Genomic DNA, 18453 nt, shown 5'->3' with positions numbered 1-18453 from the left:
AGCTTGTTTATAAGCTTTGATATTATCTGGAGGAAGTTCTAGGATTGCCTTTGGCTTTCCTCTATTTATTATGTATTATACATGTGGAAGCTGTTACCATGCTGGGGACCTCTGGTTCTCACCCATGCGGATTTTGTGGTTTTCAGATGCAGGACGTGAGGTTTCCCGCTGAGGCATGCTGGAGACTTCTAGATTTGCGAAGATCCTTTGTTCTCGGGGCTATGTTTTGGTTTATATGTTTTGTTTAGATACTATTATCTCCATTAAATAATACAAACTGTGATGACTCCTCATATGGGAGATTTTGGAGAATAGGTTTTATGTATTTGTGTCCCTTTGGGTTTCCTTTGGGGTTTTCCTTATTTTATCATATGTATATATTGCTATGCTCGGACCGGTTATCTTCGCAGCCGGATCTGGAGTCTTGATATTCCTGTTTTTGACACTCCTTTGTTTATATATAATCTCGCGTTGGTTATCCTTGTTCGTTACGTTATCGATCGGAGTGTTGCGCCTTTGAGTTGCGGTTTTTGTTTACCCCTTTTTCTACAAAGGCTCCTAGTTATAATTAATCATTCATACTACTATACGTACTAAATTTTTATTTTTAGAGGTCGTAATACCTTGCCATCTCTGAATTATGACTTAAGCATAAGGCTCTGTATGGTAGGGTGTTACATACTTGCTGGGTAAAGACTTTACTGTGCACTAAATGAGTTCTGAAATACTTGTGCTGGCAAGGGCCGGGGTCATTCCCGCTTGCATACTTCTGCTGGTAAGGGCTAGGGTCGTTTCCACATGCATACTGAATTGATGATTACTCTTGGTAACGATGTGGCAAGGATGATGGTGAATCCCGCTTGTGCACTGAGTTGAGTTATGCCAAAATAAGAACGGTGGTTAATCCCGCTTGTTTCGTGACTCTCTCTGGTTGTAAGGGTGGCCGGACATGCATCCTGGATAGTGTTGCCTCTAGTGAGAGGTGTAAGGGTGGGCACTATCCTTTTTAGACCGGCTTTGATGAAGTCTATATTATTTTATTCTTCACCGAGATACACGACAGAGAGACAATGTCCAGGTTAACTACCGGATGTATCAAGTTCTGATAATGTAATTGACACGTGAGTTCATGGCCAATAGAACAAGCATGCATTATATGCATTTATGTAAAATTATTTGAGTGTGCATTATTTTAGTTTGCCTACGTGTATATCTCTGTTTAATTACTAATTGTTGTATATGTTATATCTGTTATTAATGATGTTTGCATCCTATAAATTGTGATTGCTTCTACTAAAATCAATACCAAAATTCTATGGTATTAAATTGAAAAGAGACAAGCTGAGATGAGTGTTAAAGGAACTTGAGAATTGGATCATGAACATAGTGAAGTGTATAGTGTGTTTATCCTATTTTCGATTAGTATAACCCTAGGCTTGGATCTTGACTGTTGGAGTTTAGAATTTTCTAGTGGGTTCGGGTAGTTTTATATTGTCTCTATTCGAAATTGTTACCCTGCTCGGAACTTTTTGGTTCTCACCTGTTTTGAAAAAAATTTTATTTTCAGATACAGGACATGACGCACCTCGCTGAGCGTCCTGGATTCTCTCTGTAAACCAAATACTACTTCTGGGATTTCATTTTGTGCTTAGTATATGTATTTATATATGTTCTCTACTTTTGTATTTTGACATGGATATCCTTCTTATAGGTTGATTTCGAAAAAACAGGATTTATGTTTATGTTAGCTAATTTGGGGATGTATGTATATATTTTCTAACCGGTCTCTGCTTTGCAAGTCGAGACTAGAGTTGGTTATATAACTCTTTTGAAACTTTATATCTATATATATGTCTTTCACTTCTGTTTCTGTAATTTACACTTTCTACTTTTAACGTTTTTCGAGTGTGATGCGATAACTTTGTTTTATCAATCTTTTCTTTAAGGCTTCTTGTTAAATTATCCTTCAAATATATGTATGTATTTTGCTTTTAGACGTCGTAATACCTTACCATCTCTAATTTACGATTTAAACGTAAAGCTCTATGTGATAGAGTATTACAATTCTAAAAATTTATATCTGTTTACTCTATTTTTTTTTTAACACTTTTGTGAATGTAAACTCCTTGAACTGATGTTGAATAACAGTTTATGGTATACTTTGATTATTAAGTTATTGGAGAATTATTATACAATACACCAAGAATGTAAATGGTGCAAAGTGCAACGTGCACGGTCCATTATTTAACCAAGTTACATAAGATCCACTTTTATATTTTAATAATTTAATTTTGATGTAATAAAATTTTAAAATAATTTTACTTATGTATTTAATTATGTAATGGCATATTAATACTTTTATATTAACTACGTTAATAATTATCTAAAAAACAAATGCTAATTTTTGTTCAAGTTGAAAATTAAATTTGATTCTTGACGTTTTAATAACTTCATATAAATTTTGTGAATAAATATGAGTTAATTTGGTTTTTAGACATGAATCAAAGTTAATTCCTATATAAATTTATTGGTAGAAATTTTTAAATGTCTTATTTATTATGTGTTTATTTTGATTATTTGACTAATCTTAAATTGTTGTATCTTAGTTTGTAAAATTTTATGTTTATATAATCTATGACTTCCAATGTTAGGGGAGAAAATGTGGTGAAAATAATAGAATAAATGTTAGAAAAATATATAGTCAAGATAAGACATTTAAAATGCAATATTCTATTTTTTTTTTTTATCTGAAATCAAGGAATTACAAATTAATGAGTGTCATTTTATCTCAGTATAAAGTCTTCGAGTAATTTGCTTTAAAAAATTGTTCATTAAAATCAGTTTCTTTTATTATTTACGGAAATTATTTTAATTCATTAATACCTGGTAAAATAAAAATAACTACAAAAATCAGAATAAACTCTACAAAACCAAAGGAAATGCAAATTTAATTTGCAACAAAAAATCTAAGATAATGTTCATGGATCTCCAAAACCAACAGATGCATAAAGTGGTCTAATCCAACACAATGCAAGTACACCACAAATTGCATTTTTTTTTATGTGATAATAATATTAGGAAGGAAAAAAAACTTATTTTATTTAGTATTTATTAATTATAACGATAATTAATAAATATTAAATAAGACGAATTTTGATTATTTTGTCATTGTTTTTGTCCCCCAATTATGTAATACTATATGCATACTATTTAAAACGAAAAAAAAAAGGAAAAACAAAAATAAAACTAAACTAAACTTGATGCCATATATAGAGTAACTGATGGCTACATCATATTGGTGGATAAGGTTAATATTTACATTTGGCTTGAGTTAATGCAAAAATGCATAAAGATCTATGCTCTACCTGAAAACCCTTTTGCATAACCTATTCCTCTTATTTTACCTAAACAAAAGCAAAACCCATTACTAATGCTTCACAGTGAATGAATGACAACAAGAAGATGGAGCCTTCAATGTGATTAAAAGAGGGGGTTACAAACAGGGTTTCATTCGTGGATTAAGCTAAAGGGGCAATCGCTCCCACTAAAATTTAATTTTTTTTTAAGTAATAAATATTAAAGATATTTATTTATTCTTATTAATGAATTTATCCTCACTATATTAAATTAAGTGCATGTTATGGTGCCTATATTATTATATTATCATATTATATATATATTTTGTCTTCACTGTCAAAATTTTATAGATCGTCGACAGTAGATAATCAAGAGCGACAAGCACACCTAGCCCACTTTAACAACCGCCAATAAGTCCCCTTTTTGGTTTTGGTTTTCCTTCTAGGAGATTGATCAATGTCTAATTCCTTTTCGTTCAGCATCTCCCACATCACTCGAATATCTTCATGTTCACATGCCATCACATCATGCCGTAGATTCAAAAGGCCTGAAATATTGTCGTTGTAAACATTAAATAAACCAATAAAAAATCATAAACAAAATGTTTAGCATAATTAATGGTCATCATATTAGGAAACACAAATTAATATTATAGTTCTTACATTTTCATCTTTTTCAAATAATAATTGTTAAATAAGACAAATTAAGATTGTTTGGACTTATTTTTATTGTCTTCTAAATATTATTGGTTTAAGAAACATATAAATTTACCTGTTTGGCGAATCTCGAAGGCAATGGCGAGGCCGCCACAAAACCTTCGAATCGAGTGCATCATGTTTCGCCACCACTTTCCTTTCCGAGAAAATTTTACCTCCTTCATCACTACTTAGTATCAGTTAAAATCCTCAATGATAAATATGTGTACTAACAATACCGAAGCTTGAAAGAAGATAAATAAAGTAAGAATTATTCAGTATTTTAGATTTTAATTTATAGGAGATAAGAAGCAAGAAGAATATGATTATGCAAATTGTGAATCAATGAAAGCAATTTTTATATATAACGCCAAGTTCTAACTAAATAAGAAACAGAAAACGGAGAGAGAAGGTGGTTATGATTACAATATAATTTTACAAATTGGAATCAATCGGAGAAGTTTTTATATAATAACACAAAATTCTACCTAAAGTAGAAACAGAAAACAGTGAGAGAGAGAGAAAGAGAGAGGTTAGTTAGAATAAGAGTGGTGAATAGGAGGAAATAATTACTTGTGAAACAAACAACATGGAGCACTGACTGTTATGTTCTGTTTTGTGGTTGTTGCTTTTTGTTTGTTTTGTTTTTTGTTTCTTTTTTTTTTTTTCTGTTTTTGTTCGTGTGTTATGTGAGAAATAGTTGTAAAAGGAAATAGGCAGCACATGACTTAAAAATAGGCAAGAAAAATCTTCTCAAGGTTCAAGCTGCATTCACATTTCTATTTCCAAACCAAAAACGGCTGAAAGAAACGGATGACCTCAAAATCAAGAAGAATAAGGAGAATCATGGCTCAACTAGCTTCTTAGGCTTCACCATCAACTGGATTTTCGGCATTTGATTCTCAAATATATATATTTATACACAAATATATCGTGAATTGATTTAGTAACTGAGTCTTTGTACGCAAATAACATTTTTGTGAATAAAATAATCAAAATGACACCAATGAAGCATCTCATATCTAATAGTAACATTATAAGTCATAACAGTCGGGAGAGAAACGTGGTTTAACCAGAACCTCAAGTGGAGTAGCTTTAACATTAGTCAATCCAAGAATTCCAGTCATATCAACAGGTTCTGAAGATGGATTCAAGATTTCAAAGGAATGTAAAAAGCTAGCCAGAGTAAAGTGAACCATTTGAAGGCCAAAAGATACTCCTGGACACATTCTTCTACCACTTCCAAATGGTAACAACTCAAAATGGTGACCCCTAACATCAACATCTTTGTGAGTTGTAAGAAACCTTTCTGGTTTGAACTCCAATGGATATGGCCAACTCTGAGAATTGGTGTTAATCTTCCAGATATTTGTGATTAACTGAGTTCCTTTCTTAATATGGTATCCGCCTAAAGTGCAATCTTGGGTGAATTCGCGCGGCGCTGAAAGAGGGGCTGCCGGACACAACCGTAGTGTCTCTTTGACTATTGCTTGAAGATATACCAATTTGTTTATATCCGACTCTTTTATGCATCTCTGGTTTCCAACTTGGGTGTCAAGTTCTTCTTTTGCTTTCTCTAGTATATTAGGATTTCTCATAAGCAAACACATTGCCCATGTAAGGGTAACAGTGACGGTATCAACTCCTCCAACAATCATTGCCTGAGAAAATAACATGAAGAATCATAGGAAGAATACCTTATTTATCTCAATAAGTTCAATCTCATAAGAGAGAGAATATATAAATCAAGTCAAGAAGAATGGTTTTAAAGTATGTTGTAAAAATAAGAGTTTAAGATATTAAAATAGAGATCATAATAAAATTTAATAATGATAAAGTGAATGATAACATAATATATAAAAAATATGCTAGACAACCAATATTTTTATAAGAAAAATATAAAAAAATTAGTTATTATTGATTTAAATATAAAAAAAAATATTAGTCACCTAACATTTCTCATAATATACAGAGGGAATGGCGGACAATCTAAATCCTAGAAGGAAAAAAAAAACACTATAGAAAGACTGAATTATTGTAAGGAAGAAAAAATATAAATTTCAGTATGGATAGATAGAACTAATTAATAATGGCATACCAATGTTGTGGCTTTGATAATGGTATCAACATTAATCCCATCAATATCATTGTCCCTGAGAATTAAAAGCATCATGTCCATGAAGTCTTGTTCATCCAACACTCTGTTTTTGCGGTGCTCTTCCAACCATTCACTCAAGATCTCATCTAACTCCTTAGCGATCTTTTTCATGGCTTTCTCGTGACCCCCCAAATCCAACCACCTGAGATAAGGAATGGCATCTCCAACAGTGAACACCGCCAAGAGATGCATAAACTCTCTCATGGTCTTCAAGCATCTTTTCGCCTTCTCCTCACTCGCGGCGTCCATGGAACCAAAGTATCTCTTCCCCACAATCATTCTAAGAACCGTGTTGAATGCCAATTCTGAAAACCACTTTTTCATCTCTACAAATACATACTCATCATTGTTACTATTTTTATTATCCGACCAAACACTAACGAGTTCCTTTATAGAAGCTCCAACTTCAGAGACGCGAATGTGGCCTAGTAGCTCGATGCGGCGATTAGACAAGAGCTCCAAGGTCACTATCTTGCGTAGTTCGCGCCAATACGAACCGTATGGCGCGAACCCCACCATTGTGAAGTTGTAGGAAAGGTTTTCAATTGCGACAAGCTTGGGGCGAGACGAGACAACCATGTCATTTTTTGTGAAGCATTCTTTAGCCATTTCAGAGTTGCTGAGTACTATGGTTTTTGTGGCGCCAAGCTTGATGGTAAAAAGGGGTCCGTACTTGTCTGCCATGGAACCTAAAGCCATGTGGAGAGGCTCTGATGAGCCACTCAACAATGGAAGATGACCGAGTATAGGCCATGCACCATGAACAATTGGGGGTTCTTTAAGGTGGCTAGCTTTGAAAGGAGAAGAAGAAATAAGCAGAGGAAGATGATTAGAGAAACGATTCCAATTGCCAAGGTGCTTATTAGGTATGTGTCCATTTTAGCTTGGTTAAGGTTCTGAGTATGGAAGATATATATGGTTAGACTTGGACCGATTTGTGCTTATATATACTCTTTGTTATGGCTTCTTAATTAGGTGGAGATATTTAGAGAATCAGACAGGAAGAAGAAAGTAACAAACCTAAACTTGATGATGATTTGACCTTTCTGTTTCCTGGCGAAACGTTTATGGATATTTTTTTAGAAAATGGCATTTTCTTGTGAAACGTTTAAATTTCATTTTCTTTTTCTTTATTTATAAAATATATTATCTATTTTAATGTAAGATTATAATAGTTTACTTTTTAATTATGACTTTATAACTTAAATGACATAATCTCTTCATAATTACCTAAGAAGTCGTGGATTTGAGTCTTTCTATCTTCGGTAAAATAATAATAATAATAATAATAATAATAATAATGTTTAATAATTATTATAAATATAAAATAAATTATTTATAATTTTTTGGCTTGATTTAAATTATGATAGTAATAATAATACAACATATATATTTTTATCAATATAATAATTTTTTATTTTTAGTATTTTAATTATATAGTATAAAATATTTTAACTTGTTATAAAAATATTTAATTTAAAACTTTTTATGTATTTTATGATTAATGATAAGATATTAAAATAAAAATTTATTACACTAATAGTAAATATATATATATATATATATATTAATCTAAATTAACCAAAAAGTATTCACTAATTTATATATAGAACTATAATGATTATTGAAAGGTATTTGGTCATATATATAAATTAAAAAATAAGTCATTTTAATCTTAAAACTTAAAAGAAAAGAAGAGTGCCATTTAGTTATCTAAGAAAATATTATTTTCTCATTTTTATGCATTTTTTTATTATTATTTATTAAAAATAACTGATAAAAGTAAAAAAAAAACTTTTATTTCGTATACTAAAAAATTATAAAAAAATATAAAATATACATAAAGGATATTGACTTAAGCCTAGCTATGCTCGCACATGGGATGTTAAGACCGTTAAAATAGGCTAAATCTATCGAGCCAACCCATTTACCCATTTAAACGAGCAGGCTTTGTCTTTAAAATTAAGCTTGTTTAAATTTTAGGCTAAACGGACGGCCCATTTATTCTTTTTACATTTTTTGGAAAAAAGTAGTATTTTTAGACGATGTTTTTTCAATCCAAGCCAAAAATCCAACCCATCAATTAAAAAAAAGAACTGTTTGTTTAAAATTTTTTATTTAAAAGTGATATTTTTGTTAAAATATTTTTTAAAAAATAAAACAAAAGGATAAATGGCCAGTCCATTTAATTTATCGGGCTGACCATAAAAAGTATGAGCTGAAAAATTATGGCGAACTAATGAAGCAGGTTTAAATGGACCCGCCATTTAACCCACAAATTTAAACATGGCGGACCTAAATGGCCAAGTTGGCCTGTTTGACAGCCCTATGGGATGTGTGATTAAGAAACTGTGTTTGTTTTCATATAAATAAAATGGAAAAGAAAATGATAATTGGACAAATAATTTTACTTTTGTAAACTTAATCTAAAAAGTAAAATGTTGTAAACTGTAGAAAATGTAAAGAATATGAAAGAAAAATATTAGAAGAAAACCTACTCAATCTATAGAGTCAGCATTCTTACAAGGATCACCTATAGACCTAATACTAGAATTGTTGCATGAGTTAGTATTTCAGCTCAATTAGTTAGTTGGATAGTAATTAATAAGAACTAAAGTGTACAAGTTCAATTAGTTAGTTGATCAGTTACTAGATATAGAAAGTTAGTTAGCAACTGAGCTGGCAACATCATCTATTTAATGCTGCAAACTCTCTTTTGTAATCAGTTTTTGTGTTTTCATTTGTTAGATGAATGGTGATTGAAGTGTGCATAAAACATACTCTTCCTTCTCCAAATTTTGTGACTTCAAAAGAAACTCAAATGCAATCTTCTTATACTTTCTTATTGCTTTCTCCCTCAAACTCACAGAGCAGAGACTGATGAGAGCTACTTTGTTCTGAACAAGTTCAATTCAGGCAAGGTAGTGGTCCAATCAGCGAATTCTAGGGAGAAAGATTTGAACCTACGTTGTTCCGGGTTCATTGATTCAATTGTGACTCAGTTCTTGAAGATTCTTGCACCAGATTGCACAGCAAGAAATTGAAGAATCGAATCAATCATTTTCGTCCATGATTTTTATACTTTTGCCAGTTTGATGAACCAATTCAATCTTATGTAGTAGAATGCGGTGAGTCCTAACTTGTTGCGTCCTGGAGAAAATTCAGGTTCAGCCTTAATTTCTATAACACTGGCAGGAAGCAATTATTAAAGTTGGGAGAGAGCGATGTGGAAAGCACTCAAGTCCAAAAACAAACTAGAATTTAACTATATGTAGTCTTATATATTAATAACAAATTTTAAAAATAATTATATTTACCAATTTTATTTTAACATAAATATTATTGTATAATTTTTTTTCTAAAATTTTTGGCCCCTCCAAAAGTTTCAAGCTCTGCCACTGTCCGTAATCTTCATTTGGCCCTCTCAACACTTTGTCTAGAATTGCTTTTGATGTTATAATATAGGTATTTTACATTTGAATTTTTTTTATATAGAAATTTGAACGTTCAATTAAAGAGTACCTTGAATGTTTGAATATATAAAATTTTGGATGTTCTGTGTTTTTTTTTTCTTTTTTATGATTTTAGGATTTTTTTATTTAGTTTTAAATGTTTTAATATAAATATCTTATTTTTAGATATTCTTTTATGTAGAGTTTAGGAGGTTCATTAAATGGTTTGAAAATTTTTTATTGCATGTTACGTTTAGAATTTTTTAATTCTTAACATAATCTAACAGATTTTTAATTTTAGATGTTCTAATATAAGTATCTTACTTTCGGATTTTCATTTAGATGGTCTGTAGATTTTTGTGGATGCGTTAGGTTTATAATTTTTTTATTTCGGATGTTAAACTTGACTTAAATAAATCCGATAAATTTGTAATTTTTGATGTTACAATATAGGTATTTTACATTTGAATGTTCTTGTTTTTTATAATGTTCTTGTTAGCAGCCTACAGTCTTTGCAACCAATGGTTCAATTTGGACGGCTAGCAATTTCAGATGGAGAAGTTGGAAGTTACAGAAAACCTGAAGATGCAAGCATGCGTAAGCAAGTAGTGAAAAGCAATTCATAGTTGTCTCAAAGTAACTGAAACCAAATTCATTCCTGCAGTTTGACCTTGATAGGTATCTATCAAACAATAGATAGTCGTGGTTTCATCTCCGAGTTGGCCTTCTCTCCGCATTTCACGCCGGTATCCGTCCCAGGTGGCGCCTCTCGTCCACGGTGGCCTCCCTTCCACGGTGGCTTCGGATCTTCAGGGAGTGCATGTGCTCCTCTGTCAACTTGCTGTCATTCGTGCGTTTCGCCTCCTCGCTTACGCAAGGTACTTGCCCTTTTTTCCATTTTTTCACGCAAGCTGCGTTCTCAATCGATTTGTTTGAAGAAGTAATGATTACCTCAAACCCTAGGAGCTTTGCTTTCTTCTCCTTACTCTGCCCTACGAAGCTCTGTTCAGGAACCCTATTTTCCTGAGACTTTGGTTCGTCGCCGTTCATCCAGCTTAACCATCTTCCAGTGGACGCACAAATGGAAGATCTTCCATCCATCAATCAGGTGCATTCAAACGTTTTTTCGTCTTCATCCTTTTTCGTTCGCTTGATTGTGTACTTTTTTCTGATCAATCTTGGTTTCTGTTGCAGGGTTAACCCAGATTCAACTGTCTAGGGTTTGAGAAATTTCAGATTGTGCAAAATGTGGTCAATTTTTGTTTCCTGTTCCATGGTTATCCGAAATTCTATTGTCTAGGGTTTCTGAAATTTATAATTGTGCAAATTCAAAATCATGTTTGGTATCTGTTCGATGGTTAGGCGAGATTTTATTGTGTATGATTTTCCGAGATTTCTTTGATTGCAAATTTGGTTCCTTTTTTGTTATCTGTTTCAATGTAATTCCAGATATTATTGTGTAGGGTTTCTGAAAATTGTAATTTGGAAGTTGTGTATGTGACTTGGTTTGTGTGTGGGTTCATGTTTTTGGTTAGATTTCTTTTCCACTTGTTGTTAAGGTTGAGTATGGTCTATGAATGTTTTTCATCTTCTTTATTTCCTTCTTTAGAATATCATGTGATTATCAATTCTGCTATTCGTAATCCCTCTGTATGTTCTATTGGTAGTGACTTTATTGCAAGAATTGATGTATAGGTTGCTGGTTGTACCTAACTAAAACATTTACCAACTCTAAATGTCATCGGTACAATGATTGTTTGGAGTAGTTGATCACTGCCTTCCCTATGGTGAAATGAGATATAGGTTCACTGCGACAGGTATGGTGTTTTTTCGTTCCTATTTCTTGATTTCTTGGAATTTTCAGTTGTTCTTGCTGTTTTTGTCTTTGTTCATGTTTTTCGGTTCTCATTAGTTGTCTCTATGGTATCTATCAAACAATAGATAGCCGTGGTTTCATCTCCGACATGGCCACCTCTCCGCGTTTCACGCCGGTTCCAGTCCCAGGTGGCACCTCTCCTCCACGGTGGCCTCTCCTCCAGCGTGGCTTCTCGTCTTCAGGGGGTGCGTGTGCTCCTGTCATTCCGCCATCAGCTATCGCTTTTACAAATTCGCTCACGCAACCTCCCTTCTTCACCGATTTGATTGAACAGGTAATCATTACTTGGAACCCTAGGAGCTTGCCTTCTTCTCCTAATTTTCTTTCCTCTGCCCTACGAAATGCTGTGCACGAGCTCTGTTTTTTGGGAGTTTGCTTCCCTGCCGTTCATCTAGGTTAGATATTTCTCCATGGAGTCTCAAATTCAAGATCTCCAATCAATCAATTAGGTACACTCTTCTGGTTCCTTTAGTTCCAAACCTGTTTTGCTCTTCATCCTTTTTCTTTTCCTTCACTATGTTTCTTTGTGATCGAATTTGGTATGTTTTATACGTTATTTCAGATTTCAATGTCTAGGGTTTGTGAATCTGCTATTTTGCAAATTGTCTATCTGTTTTAGTGGTTTTCTGGTTCATGTTCTTCACTTCATTCTTTGGAATTTGTTGCGAATTTGATTATGGTTTCTGATTAGGGCTCATCTTCTTCATTTCATTCTTTGAAATTTGATGTTAATTTGATTATGGTTTCTCCTTTTGCTAGCTGTTGAATTGTTTGTTCATGTGGTTTGTGCATTTTATAATTTTTTTTGGATATTTCAATAATTATAAAGATGAAATTTCTACTTATGTTTTCTTTTATGGATGATGGATTTGGTTGTATGAATCATTGTCAAGTATGGGATTTGTACCTAATCTACTTCCTGAGTGGTGATGTGAAACATGTGATTAGCAGAGTTTCTCGAGCAATGTGAGTTTATAGACACAGCCTATGCTATTCAAGTTTTGCATTTCCATTTCCATTTTTATTCACATTGGAATTTGTGCTTGGCTAATAATTTCTTTTTGAATGACAGGACCCAACCTAGAGAGTTCTCTAAATAGCTATGTTGTAGCAGGTTAGAATGATAAGGAATGTTGAAACAATTTAAACCCCCAACACTAAACCTTTTTAATTAGGTGTTATATTGTTTAATTTCATTTTTATATTGTTTAAATAAAAATTATTTCGATAAAAATATATTCTTTTTCTGCAGACATATTTATGTTCTGCCATACATTCTTCATTGAAATGTATGAATCATTATCAAGGTATAGGGTTTCTACCTAATATATTTCATGAGTTGTGATGTGATTGATAGAATTTGATTGATGTGTGCTAGAATTTTATTCATATTCAGTTGCTATTTTGAAGCTATGCTTACCTAATACATTTACCAACTCTCATTGCTATGAGTAGGATGAGTAATTGGGGTAGTTGATGCCTGTCATCCCTATGATCTAATGATATGTAGGTGCACTGTACATGGTATTGTGTGCTATCTTCGTTTTGGGCCCTATTTCATGAATTCTTCAAACTTTGAATGTTTTTTTTTTTCGTTTTTTTTGGGTTAGATTTTCCTGATGTGATTAGTTCTGCCTAGGCCATGGAATAGAGATGCATATGGACTAAGAGTTTCTTTTTCCCTCAGTTTCCATGTTCAATTTGAATTCAAAAAGGTGACTATTGTGCCATGAGTTTTTCTATAAAAGGATGGTTAGGGAACCACACTCAATGCAAGCATTTTTCTGTCTTTTATTTTCTCCAAAGCTGTATTTATTCCACATCTGTAGAGACCCTCAGTTTTAAAAATATAAATATAAATAAGTTATAATTTATTTCATAAATTGGAGTTTTTTTTACCATTAGAAATTATTTTATTATCAGTAATTGAACTAATTTTATAACTATTTGAATTCAATCAAATTCATATTTATATATATATAAATATTTTATGATGAAATATTTTACATAATTAAAATTATAATTCCAGTAATTTATAAATAATGAAACTTATATGTATATCTTAATTTGAGTAATTGATATTTTAATTTAGAAATAGAGTTTAGTTAATAATATTATTATCAAGTTCGATATCTGCCAATATAAGTAAATATCGGTATTTTTGTTGTGCTTAGTTTTGCTAATACTTCATCAAATATCTTTCACCTTTAAATTATTAATGTCATTTAGATTAGTAACTCATATATTATTAACTCTATATATATAAAATTATTATTATAATTATATTAGCATTATCATTATTATTATTATTATTATTATTATTATTATTATTATTATTATTATTATTATTATTATTACATAACCATCATTGCTATTACTAGTATTATTATTACTATTATTAATTATAAAGGTTGGAAATCAAAGGCGGTTTATATTTTTGGATTAAGTTACATATATATATTATTATTATTCACTAAAGTTCGTTCTTGTACTAATATTAGTAATATTTAACCTAACACTTCATTCATTATATATATATATCCACTAAAGTTATCATTATCCTTATGTATATATAATAAAGAAAGCCTAAGGCGGCTTGCTTTCTTAAGTTATATATATATATATATGAATACAGTAAGAAATGAAAAAAAGAGAGAGACGAGCGTAACAAAGAGAAAAAAAGAAAGAACGGAAATCCTTTTGAACTTTCGGCTTCGATTTTTGAAATCCGTAACTCCAATAAAAAATCTAATCCGGTAAGAGTATTCGTAACCTCCTTCTCTACATGCTAGTACTATTTTTGATTAGTGAAAGTTGACAGTGACGTAGCTCCTCTTTCCTTTGAATTTGGCCAACGGGAATTTTAGGAGGCATAGACGATTCGGAACATTTTCTTCTTCGATAGCTCAGTCAGAAAGCTTCTCCGAAGCTTTGAATATTTTGATTCCGTACGAAGGTATGGTTTTGGTTTCTCGTAGTTAATGTTTAATGTCACGTGAAAACTTAGGCTAGAAGACCTTAAGATAGGGATGAACTGAGTGAATAATTGATGGTTTGTGTATATGGTATAAAATGTGAGGTTTAGCTGTTGTCAATAATTTGCTGTTGAAGTTGGTCGGTTTGGAAAAAGATTTAATATTGGTATTTGTTTGATTATGAAATAATTTGTTACTGGAAATGATTTGAGTGACTGAGAGGTGTTTGGTTTGATAGTTGGGACCCTTGAAGGGTGGCAGAAATTGAATCTTAGAGGAGATAATGCCAAAATTTCTTTAAGAGTTGGAGTTTGATTTGAGGTGGTATTTTAAAAAGAAAGAGATTATTATGTGGCTTGTGTATTTGAGATTATTTGTTGGCCCTCTGTCGCAAGATGTGACCGGGCACTTTAACTCCCCGGATTCCCCCATGGGCATGCATAAATATGAATATTGAATATTATTGAGCTTGGAGTTTAACTCCATGGAATACTATGTTATTGAGCTTGGAGTGTGACTCCATGGAATATTATATTTGAGCTTGGAGTTTGACTCCATGGAATATTATTGAGCTTGGGGATGCGCGCACAGAGGGACTGTCCAATGGTTAATTACCAGGACTTGTCGGGTTGGCTGTATAACCGACAGATGAGACTCATCAGCCATAGGACAGGCATACATCATATGCATTTGTTTGTTTGCTTGAGTGTGCATTGTTTTGGTTTGCTTAACTGTTTAATTCTGCCTATCCGCTACTTGTTCTACTTGCTGTACATGCTTCTCTACCTGTGTTTTTCTTGCTTGGACTATATGTGTATGTTTTCTGAGAAATCCTTCTTGGCGAAGGTGTGAGGAGAGAGGATTGTTCCACCAACGATTCGGAGGATTAGAGGAGACAGAACGTGAATTATTAGGTTAAAGTTAGATTCAGAATTAGAATACCTTAGATAGCTTACCTAACTTTTGGTTTAGTTCATTTTCCTTAAGAATGATTCTGAGTGTCGAAGTTTTAGGAATGCCTCTGGCTTACCCGAGACCTTTTATATTAACTATGCGGGCACCTTTACCATACTGAGAACCTCCGGTTCTCATCCCATACTATGTTGTTGTTTTTCAGATGCAGGTCGAGAGACACCTCGTTGAGCGTTTGGGTATCCTCCTTACTAGCGAAGAACTGTCTTTTGGACTGTCATATTTTGTTTTAGGCTATGTATATATGTTTATAGAATCTCCGCATGTATATTTTGTGTTTTGTCCCTCCTAGAGGTCGACTTGGAGATACAGGGGTTTATTTTGTGGTTTGAGCTTTATTTTGGGTTGTATATATATATAATTATATACTCTGGCCGGCCTTAGCTTCGCAGGTCGAGTTTGGAGCTTGTAATCTGAGTTTTGGAACTCTGATATGTACATATACTTTCAGCTTCCTTTTGATCTTATCTATTCGTTTTATGAATATCCATGCGAGTGTCACACGATTTTCTATTTATCGTTCTTGTTTAGCTTATTCTTCAAGGCTCTTGGATATAATTTCTTTCAACTATATTTATATGTCTTTTCTTTTAGAGGTCGTAATACCTCGTCACCTCTGCTTTACGACTTAAGCGTAAGGCCCTGTGTGGTAGGGTGTTACATTATGGTATCAGAGCAGTTCGTTCCTATAGAGCCTGAGGGATGGACTGATTATGCTTCTGGGCATACTCTGGGTGTGTGTATGTGCTATTAGGATATCTGATTGATATATGTGGCATAAACGTTCATGAGCATGCATTTGGAACTTGAGGCATTAGACTTGCGATATTGAGACTGATCAACTTAATATCACTTGTTTGGTGTGTGAAGGGACCAGATGTCGACTCAGGGACGCGGTCGCGGCCGAGGTAGAGGTAGGATAGGCACCGTTACTCCTGGCCCGATAGGAAATGATCCAGTAGACTTCATGGCTGCCCTGGGAAATATGGCTGCGGCTATGCAGGCGACAGCCGAGGCACTGGGTAATCAGATAAACCAGGATAATCACAGAAACAATAATGATGAGGACGGTCCCATGACACTTGCTACATTTCTGAAAGTTCACCCTCCGACCTTCAGGGGAACCTCAAATCCCACTGATGCAGACAATTGGATTCAGGCTATGGAACGGGCACTGCAGGCTCAGCAGGTTCCTGAGGAGCAATGGGTTGAGTTTGGAACTTATCAGTTGCAAGGTGAGGCTCAGTATTGGTGGCAGGGGACACGACGTATCCTGCAGCCAGATGGCACTGTGGTTCCTTGGGAGGTTTTCCGAACAGAGTTCTATAAAAAATACTTTCCTAATTCAGTCAGAAATGCCAAGGAACTTGAACTGATGCAGTTAAAGCAGGGACAAATGACTGTTACTGAGTATACTAGTAGGTTTGAGGAGTTATGTCGCTTTTCTCGTATCTGTCAAGGTGCGCCTGAAGATTTTGCTGAGTGGAAATGTATTAAGTATGAAGGAGGTCTTCGAAGTGATATTCTGAGCTTCGTTGCACCAATGGAGATCAGAGTATTTTCGGAACTGGTAAACAAAAGTAGAGTTGCTGAGGATTGTCTGAGAAAGGCGACAACAGATAAGAGTGACCAGCGAATTTTTGTTAGGAGAGATCAAGGAAGGAACTTCGCCCCTAGAGGACAAGATTTTAAGCGAGGCGGTTACACCCCACAACCATATTTGGGCCAGAATAACTTCCAGAGATTCAGTAATAATAACAGCCAGGGAAGAGGCAAAGGAAAGCAAGCTCAGACCCCACCGAATGATTTAACTTGTAGGAGGTGTGGAAAGTACCACCCGAATACTCCGTGCAGGGCTGGTTTAGGTGTATGCTATTACTGTGGTGAAGCTGGGCATTTGTCTTGGAATTGTCCAGAAAAGAAGAAGAATCAAGAAGCTGGAAAGGCACAACATCAGGGACGCATGTTCACTATGACAGCGGATGGTGCTGGAACCGCAGATACTCCGATTAGAGGTAATCACGCACTGATAATCGAAATTTCTGACTGCCTTGCGTAGTAAATAGCACGTAGCATTCATTGTAGTACATTACCGAGTTGTGAGCCTTGTGATTTTCAATTGAGCGATCGACTAAAAACCTCCGAATGGTGAGACAGAACGATAGTGGTCAGCCTAGAAAAGTGACTAAATTCTTGGAGGATAATAATAAGAGTGGCGCAGCAGTAGTGCGTCAAACTATTATGAATATACAACTTAAGTTATACATATGGGACCGGAAATGTTGAGAGTTGTGCGGGACAATTACCTGAAACCCAGAGATGGTAAGTTATGAGGAAGAGACATGACATAGATTGAACCCATAATTAATAATCTGTTAGGTGTCAAGAGAAAGAGTAAGTTGTGATAAATTCAGTGTCAGAGGCTGAACCAGTTTCGATTGTATTACGTAAGGTGACACCAATAGAATTGGCAGAACTTAAGAGCTAGATGAAGCGAGTATTAGAAGCGATAAACCCGTCGTTCTAATACCAACCTGCCTTATAACCTTTCTGCATCGAGTCTATCTTGTATCTTCCGCTTTGCGTAGACTTTAAGCCATAAGAATATCCTGGATTTATAAACTAAGCATGTCAAACTTTTCTGTTTTTCTTTGACATGTTTAAGAAGGGAAGTTACGCTAGAATGAATCTTTTCCATTTTATACCAATTTTCGAGGGCGAAAATTTTTATAAGGTGGGTAGAATGTAGAGACCCTCAGTTTTAAAAATATAAATATAAATAAGTTATAATTTATTTCATAAATTGGAGTTTTTTTTACCATTAGAAATTATTTTATTATCAGTAATTGAACTAATTTTATAACTATTTGAATTCAATCAAATTCATATTTATATATATATAAATATTTTATGATGAAATATTTTACATAATTAAAATTATAATTCCAGTAATTTATAAATAATGAAA

General features: G+C 33.5%; 2 protein-coding genes across 2 annotated transcripts; one reads left to right on the top strand and one right to left on the bottom strand.

Annotated features, from left to right (window-relative positions):
- Positions 1–4947: 4947 nt before the first annotated feature.
- Positions 4948–7088, bottom strand: LOC130982617 (cytochrome P450 82A1-like). Its single transcript, XM_057906658.1, is given in 3 exon segments — positions 4948–5713; positions 6151–7016; positions 7019–7088. Coding segments are annotated over 3 exon segments (1563 nt in total). The 3' UTR covers positions 4948–5086.
- Positions 7089–16362: 9274 nt separating this feature from the next.
- LOC130981401 (uncharacterized) lies at positions 16363–17544 on the top strand. The gene has a single exon (XM_057905001.1). The coding sequence runs from the start codon at positions 16363–16365 to the stop codon at positions 17542–17544; it is 1182 nt and encodes a 393-aa protein (XP_057760984.1).
- The last annotated feature ends 909 nt before the right edge of the window (positions 17545–18453 follow it).

This window comes from Arachis stenosperma, chromosome 5 (assembly GCF_014773155.1).
Source record: "Arachis stenosperma cultivar V10309 chromosome 5, arast.V10309.gnm1.PFL2, whole genome shotgun sequence".
In the NCBI taxonomy this organism is placed as follows: domain Eukaryota; kingdom Viridiplantae; phylum Streptophyta; class Magnoliopsida; order Fabales; family Fabaceae; genus Arachis; species Arachis stenosperma.
This window is presented reverse-complemented; position numbering and strand designations above follow the sequence as displayed.

Bases quoted from the DNA above. Each gene is read 5' to 3' on its own strand.
- LOC130981401 (XM_057905001.1), top strand. From the start codon at position 16,363: ATGTCGACTCAGGGACGCGGTCGCGGCCGAGGTAGAGGTAGGATAGGC.